The sequence below is a fragment of the Amaranthus tricolor genome, chromosome 15 (assembly GCF_026212465.1).
Source record: "Amaranthus tricolor cultivar Red isolate AtriRed21 chromosome 15, ASM2621246v1, whole genome shotgun sequence".
NCBI classification, from domain to species: Eukaryota; Viridiplantae; Streptophyta; class Magnoliopsida; order Caryophyllales; family Amaranthaceae; genus Amaranthus; species Amaranthus tricolor.
Window position 1 is genome coordinate 12,463,103 of NC_080061.1, and position 8,495 is coordinate 12,471,597.

Sequence of the window (8,495 nt, forward strand, 5' to 3'; positions counted from 1 at the left end):
CCCATTGTACTCCCATTCCAGCAACTCCTAAAAGATAACTTTTTACCAAACACCTTAGTAAGAAACCAAACCCAACTAAATTTTATAACTGATTGACAAGCTAAAATTTATATGCCATATAACAAAGCTAAAGCTATAAGCTAATTGCCCTAAATGTTGAAAGAAAAAAGCTATTTTTTTAAAATAGAGTGAAAGATAACTAATAGGACTATTAGTTCTATACTTCTCGATTTTCAAATAGTATGAAAATTCAAAGCACTCAAAATTATACTTAAAGAGAGAACTTATATTCAAAAGATAATTACAACTCTTGAGAAACAAAGTAACACTGACAAAGCATCAACTGAATTTATTTTGATAATATAACACACAACATCCAAGTCCAAATGTGTTCAGTTAAATGAAGAGAACCATAATACATCCAATATTATCCACATTACTTCCATGTAAAATGCACAATGATTTCCTTCAAGAGGATATCTTTAACAATCAGCATTTCTCTTTGAGGCGTAAGGTGAAGGCCTGCAAAGATAACAAAACTTTCTTTATCCTTTCTTCGGCATCTGCATCAATCAAGTTACCTTCACTATCGAATTTGGTTGGAGGTTCAAATGCTTTCAAGAAAAACTCGGGTTTGTTGATGAAATGAAGATCAAGAAACACTCCAATTTGACGCAGATGATATTGAGCTCGGCCACCACCAAAACCTCCTCCAGCACTTAACATTGCAGCAGCCTTGTCTGCCCAAACATTTGGTGGTCTTGATGCCCAATCTATTGCATTCTTTAAAGGTGCTACAATAAGAGTAAAAGTACAGCAAATTTTTAGCATCAACAATGGAAACTTCTGTACGCAAGACATGGATAATACCCATGAAAACAATGTTGTAAAAATTTACTCCTAGGTCAGAAAGTTCAGAAGTTAGCAGTAAAAATAAACTAGGAGGGAAGAGATAACTCAGCAAGATAATGATAACTTGCCAATTTTTTAGAGCGTAAAACTTTCACTGTCCCCTTTTTTACAACCCTCTATATGCTTTAAGTTTGGTAACATCTGAAAGTTAACGGAAGAATCTCTTGAAATGATCTTTAAAACCACTACTAAATAGTAAATAGTAAAGAACACGAGCTCGCTTCTCGTAAATTCTTGCAGAGTTTGGACTGGATTTTGGATATTAGTAGGTAAACTCGAGATTATCACTTGGGTAGTGTGGAAACTGAAATTGAGAGGTAAGTACACCTTTGTGGACTACAATCCCATACATTTTGTTAAGATGAGACGGTTAAGGGAGTTTGAGAAGCTAGACATATAATGTAATGTTCATGAAGAAGCTGGCAAGAACTTAGCTCGCCTATTGCTGGGTATTAGGAGTTCAGCAATGCAGTTAGGGAGACTTGATTTCCGTTCGAACATGGATTATTGGCAATGAAACTTAAGGAGCGGAATATGAAAAGGACAAATATTTCTACCAACAGTGTTATTTCAGTTAATAGTGTGATTTTTCAGAACTTCAGATTCCTAAACCTTTAGCTCATGCTATCAATACTCTAGAGAGGATAGTTCCACCAAAGAATGTCATGATTGTGGTCATTATCAAAGTAAGCATCTAAAAGCTGTCATAATGAGTTAGCGACAGAAAATACAGTCTTAACAACCATCACGGATGATCATGCAAGTTAGAGGTGATCAAACACCGGGCCGGGCCGAAGTGCGGGCCAAAAAGTTCTTGTCCAAACCCGTACTATGCGGGCTTGCGGGCCTATGTTATATATTATTTATATATATTATGTAAAATTTAAATAACTTTATAATTTTTAATTTTTTATGTAAAATTTATTTATCCAATCTAAAAGGTACTATTATGAAGTATTGAAAATCTAAAGAGATTGAAGCAGCCAATATAAATGACAAACTCATGGTCACTGCCTCCCTCCTGCTGTTTGCAGTGTTGTACCAAACAATTTCTCTATTTTTTTATTTTAAATTAATTTTAAGATAACCATGATTATTTCACTATAACTTAAAGCACTCATCAATAATGCTTTAAATTAAAAACTCTCATTTTTTTATTTAATAATTTCTAATCAATCACCGTGATTTGTAAATAACCAAAAAAATAAAAATATAAAACTAAAATAAATAAAACCAAAAAAGACAAAGAAATTCACAAAACTACAAATACAATTGTTGCATATTATACATAAATTAAAACACAAATTACAAATAATTGAAATAATCAAATACAATTGTTACATATTATACATAATATAAAACAAATTTAAAATGCAAATCATGAACACACACGTTTTGGGTCGGGCCGGGCCGGGCCGCGGGCCAAACACCAAATCTCAAACCCGTCCCAAAAAAAATCGGGCCACTTATTTTCTACCCAAACCCGACCATCGGGCCATATTTTGGCACCCAAACCCTCACTTTTTCGGGCCGGGTTGGGCCAGGCCGCCCATGATCACCTCTAATGCAAGTGTTGACCCACAATGAATGAGAGGAACTGAAAAAATTGCCTCGAGTTGGAGGTAATGTGTAATTGACTTAAACTGTTCATTGATAATCCATGACACTGTATAGTATAGAAATGTAAAAGAGTTGTATCATTGTGATTCGAAAACTACAATTATAGAATACAAGCATTTGAAAGGCTTGTAAACTCCCAAGAATGAGTTAAGAGCTCAACCTAAATGTGTTTACAAAATATTCTGATATGTTTCTCTACTTTAAGACTCCTTATTTAATATTTATACTAAATTCCCTTTTCCTATACTAACTAACTAATAGTGAAATACCTAATATACCCCTTTACCCCTTTTATATGATAGAATGGCACAAATCAGCTGTGGTTCTTGTAGATTTTATAGTTCTCATGAAATAAAAGACTTTTCATGCGGATGCTAATGAGGACTCTCAAGAGCAACTCTATCTGTGATGAAATAAAAGACACTTTTATAGTTTTCATGAAATAAAAGACACTTTTCACTAAGAGAAGGTGCAAATCAACGTAAGAACATATTCAGACCAAGTGTCAAGTGAAGAATGAGATATGTGAATTAATAATTAATGGTGGGAGTCGAATTAATTGCATTAGCAAAGTCTTGATTATAAGCAATACTTGATTGATCATACAAAAGAGGTAACATTATGCTCAAGGCGCAAATATATGCTTGATTATGGTCTCTTTGCTTGAACAAGGATGAAATTAACTGTGATGTTCTGAAGAGCAAAGCAATGGGTACACCAACGTGTACAATATCTATGATAAGGTTGTCAAGAGGGATCTAATGCCACTACCTCCTCCTAAAATATACCTCCACCAAAGGTGAAGCAACATGTTGCATTGTTGAGGAGGAACAAGTTTGAAACTAGAGATGAAGAATACGAGAAATTGTACGGTAAATGTGGCAGTTTAGGTGAGCATAACTGAACTCGTGTGGGTACAATTCAAGCATGCTAGTACAAATGTTAAATTGAAGATCGTGTCTACCAATGAAGTCCTTCGCAAATCATGAGCAAGTAAGGTACCAAAATGCATACAAGGTAAGGATGCAAGGTCCACGTAGTGCACTAACGACAGTAATTAATGATCTTTCTCATTTTAAATTGTCTAGAATTAAGAAAACGATTCTTCTAAAGGAGTGGATGAACTGAACGTAGGTAGATTGAAAAGGGTGATCTTTGGCCCAAGCTAATTGATCATATGCAAGGAGAAAAAGGTTGTAAGCTGCTTAAAAAGATCACAAGGGAATGGTATCAAGGTTGGGAACACAATTGGACGCAAGGTTAGCAAAGTAGTGATTTGAGATTGGCAGTAGCATCAAGCATATGTTTTAGAAGCAAAAGAAATGGAGCAAAAGCCAACAATTTGGCAGCTCATACCACTGAATTGGCCAACAAAAGCATCTGTAAACAAATACATTGCGGAAAAGACGTGATAGGATGCAAATAACAACTCGTTGGTCTTATATGAATACTCAGTGCATGGTGTGTATAGTAGTATAGACCAAATAAAACATTAGGACTGCGAGTCTACGTACTTGCTTAGATTAAGTAGGATTTTAATTTTTAGGAAAACACATTCTATTTAGGATATTAAGTTATTAGGAGAAATTATTCTCTTCAAAAGTTGCATAGTATAGAAAAAAGTTAAAGGAATCTACTAACACAACCGAGCTTTGAGTTACTGAATTGATTTTTATTAAACAAGATTGTTCGTGAGACAGGCTACATTGCAAACAGGCAGTTCAGTTTCGTTTCCAAGAGATTGAGAAATTTCTTTTCTCGATTGTAGAGATTGTGAAGGAAACTTGCCAAATATATAATATTGTTTGTATAGAGCCAAATAAACAGTTTTTGAACATCATTGTGGAGTTCAATGCTCCTCAACCAAATATCTTCTACTAAAGCCCGAATAACTAGTTGAGTAACCTAAAAGGATGGTTCAGTGAGCCACTAAGTTCGGAACAATTTTCGGCCAATTTCGAATTGGATTAAAGGTGGTAAATCTAGATGGAAACACGTTCTTCAAAAACAAGGCACATCAAAAACTTATCAAAAGAGTCCGTCCAAAGCCTCGTTTAGTCAAAATTATTAGATAGCTAAGGAAAAATCTTACGTTTGAGAAGAAAAGAGCAATAAAACAACTGGATCGTATGCATAAGCGAAGAAGCTCATCACCACGGTGGCAGCTAAATAATTCACGCAATTCTGACTTCCTCATAACTTACCTTTGACCGATTCATATTAATCACCAGCTCTAGTAAATGGGCTATTAACTAACTTGACCATTATCAAGATATTACTAGAAAGTTGAGATATTGAGATTTCAAATCATTGGACCATTATCGCCATCCATTAGCTGTTGTCAACTTGTTTGAATTAATTTTCAAGAAAGAAGGAAAAAAGATGAGTAAAAGAACGAAACAGACAGGCTAAAGTGACATAACTATCAAGAATCATTGAGAAAGAACAAAGTACATACAAAACAAGACTTTCCATATGAGTAGGTTCTTTTCTTGTATACTAATTGAACTATCTCTATTTTCCTTAAGATAAAGTAATTCCTCACAAACAGTCGACAGCACTAAGCACTTATTTGGACAGTATACAAATTAAAAGACAAGGATCAATTGCAGAAATTGCAAAGCTTAAATAAGGTTCAGCAAATTATTTCAATATAACAACCTTTACCAAAGCACACCCCATATGGCCAACATTCTTGGATAAATACCCCATGGAATAAGGAACATTTTTAACATGTAACAACACTTTGGCAGCTAAAATACCTTCACGGCTTCGATATAAAAATTAGTATAATAAAAGTTCTACCAAAACAATACTCCCACACCGTTATTTTCTTTCAATTTTAACATGATTGATGCAGAATTTAGACGATCTTAAATCAATCCCACCTAGGGTTAACTTCGAATAAAAAAATTAAGAATAGGATCAAGTCCCAAAATTTGATTCATCTTATAAATTCTTCCTTTCCAGTTTACACACTTCTAATAATATATATATATATATATATATATATATATATATATATATATATATATATATATATATATATATATATATATATATATATATATATAAAAGGACTTTAAAGAACCAATAAACTTCAATGTGGGTATGTTTTCTGGCTAGAGCATTACACACTCACCGTTTAAAATTGAAACACAAATAAGTTATAATAAATTGACGTAAAGGAAAACAAAAGGTGGTTGAAAAGTCATACTTGCAACAGAGTAATTATACTCGGGAGAAGCGAAGAGAATACAATCAGCTTCGAGAATTCTTTGACGAAAATCTTCAACAACTGGAGGGTAAGTGCCATCAACCTCAAGATCGGTGTTAATCATCGGTAATGGCGAAATATCGATGTACTCAATTTTCATGCCTTCGATGGATTCCGAGCATACCTTCATCGCTGATTCAAAAAAAAAATTCCATGATTGAAATCAAACGAAGTCATATTTCAGTTGTTTAAAAGAGAGGAGAGGGAAAGAGAAGAAACCTGCTCGAAGAAGGCCTCTGTTATAGGAAGCCTTGCGAAGGGAGCCACAAATGGCGGCCACATTGATAACTGGTTTCAAAGCTGGTGCAGCCATGGTAATCTATCTACTGCAGAGAAAAGATAGAGAGAGAAATAGCTTCTGCGAGCGGGAAATGAGTGAATGTTTGGTTTCAGTTTCAATAATTGCAGCTTTATTCTGGGTGGAAATGTCAAAGAAACAGCGATTGATGAGGGCCAGGCAACAGGCAGCAAAACTTTACCCAATTCGCCACCCTTAGTAAATTACCAATTTGCCTTTTAATTTTTAAAAAATTATGATTTTTCCATTGAACATAAAATTTTCTATATATACCACACTCCCACTAAAATTATTCTCACCACAACTAAAAACCAATTTACAAAAGCTGAGCAAAAATTTCAATCCGCAAATTATTAATCGAGATAAGTTATTTTTAATTTAATTAGTTGCAAAAAAAAAAAAAAAAAAAAATTATGAATCGCCCAGATCTGGGCAATTCATTATAATTTTTTTCCGTATATTTTGGAATAATTATTATAAATTTTAAAGTATGTTATTATTGTTATTGTTATAATTGTTGTTAATGTTATTATTATTATTTTATTATTATTATTGTGATTGTTATTTTTTTTATTATTAAATATATGTTTATGTTTTGTTTTATAAATTATTAATGTAAATTTGTATGTTGTAATGTCTATTTTTTTTTAAGAAGTTTTATATATTGTTTTTAATATAATAGTTATTAATAATTTAATTTATTGAAATTTAAAAAAAAATGAATCGCCCTGATTTGGGCGACTGGAGCCCGGGTCCAGTCGCCCAATTCTGGGCGATTCATAAATAATTTTTTTTTATTTTTTTTTATTTTTTCGTATGTTTTGGAATAATTATTATAAATTTTGAAGTATGTTATTATTGTTATTGTTATAATTGTTGTTAATGTTATTATTATTAATTTGATTATTATTATTGTGATTGTTATTTTTTTATTATTAAATATATGTTTATGTTTTGTTTTATAAATTATTAATGTAAATTTGTATGTTGTAATGTTTATTTAATAATTTTTTTTAGTAAGTTTTATATATTGTTGTTAAATTATTATTTATGTTTGAATTATTAATTTATTATTTGGTTTTTTTTGTTTTTTTTTTTCCATTTTAAATTTTTGATTATTATTTTGTTTAGAAATATTATTATTTTTAATATTTAATGAAACTGTAAAAAATTGTAGAAAATGGCTGGTAATCAAGGAAAAGGAAAGGGTTTTTTTAGACAATTGTTGAGAGGTAATAGTTCTAGGCCTACCTTATTCAGAGGGGACCCGCATGAGAGGGGGGTAACGGGTTCTGCTAAGAGGGCTAGGCAGGAAGAGACTGCCAGACACAGTGAGGCCCAAAGGTCGAGTACGCTGAACCAAGTGCGTACTCATTTTGATGACCAGGCTGACAGCCTCCAGAGTAGTTGGGGGGTTTATAGTGATGATGACAATGATGCTGATGATGTTCTGCCGAGTTCTTCTGCCGCATCTGAGCGCGCAGGACATAGTTTATTCGATAATGAGCCGCCACGGGAGAGCAGGCCCTCACAGTCCACTAACACGAACTGGTTAGTGACATCACCCCAGCCCGAGGGGCCGACAGATACGCGACTGATCCCTAGCTATGGCGGGCACATAGCTAAACTTATTTATGATGGCTCCGAGCGTACGCCTCCGATTCTGGATTGCCGTATTAGGAAGAGGCCGGTGGAGTCCATCATCCGACTGATGATATGTCCGATGCGCTGAACGATGTTCTACCTGCCACTTCCCTCGGCCGACTACCGGACATTATGCACCAGCACATCGACTGTGCTTTGATATCGGCGTTCATGGAGAGGTGGCAGCCGGATACGAACACCTTCCACATGCCATGGGGGGAAATGACGATTATGTTGCACGACGTGCAATGCATATTGGGCATTTCTATTGAAGGTTATCTGCCGGCTGAGCCTTCGGAGGCGGAGTGGCAGGTTGGTATCACCAATCTGTTCGGGGAGCCTATGTATGAGCTTCGGCGTAAAGGTGCATTCACCAGCGGCTGCGTAAGCGTTGCTGAACTGATGCGGCTGTGTCATAGGTCGCAGGCCATGGATACCCAGACGACAGCGTACTACATGGCTATCATCGGCTCTACCTTACTAGCGGATAAGACCATAATTGGCATGCGACCTCACCCGATACTTGCCGTGAACGATGATCAGTAGGTTGTGGCCTGGGGTGTGGTGACCTTAGCGTTCTTGTACAGGCAGCTCGGAATGGCATCTAGGGCTGGTTGCAAGACCATTGCGGGATGCCTCACATTGCTCCAGACATGGATCTATGAGTACTTTCCCGCTTTCCGCCCTCATCCTCGCCGAGAAGATGTGCCAAACATGACTAGGGCGGAGATGTGGACACCGAAG

At 35.1% G+C, this 8,495-nt stretch overlaps 1 protein-coding gene across 1 annotated transcript; it reads right to left on the reverse strand.

Moving 5' to 3' along the window:
- Positions 1-323: 323 nt before the first annotated feature.
- Positions 324-6,469, reverse strand: LOC130800655 (NADPH:quinone oxidoreductase). Its single transcript, XM_057664222.1, has 3 exons — positions 6,029-6,469; positions 5,750-5,941; positions 324-794 (listed from the first exon to the last, which is right to left on the reverse strand). Exons 1-3 carry the CDS (start codon positions 6,120-6,122, stop codon positions 490-492), a joined length of 591 nt encoding a protein of 196 aa, XP_057520205.1. The 5' UTR covers positions 6,123-6,469; the 3' UTR covers positions 324-489.
- Between the last annotated feature and the right edge of the window lie 2,026 nt (positions 6,470-8,495).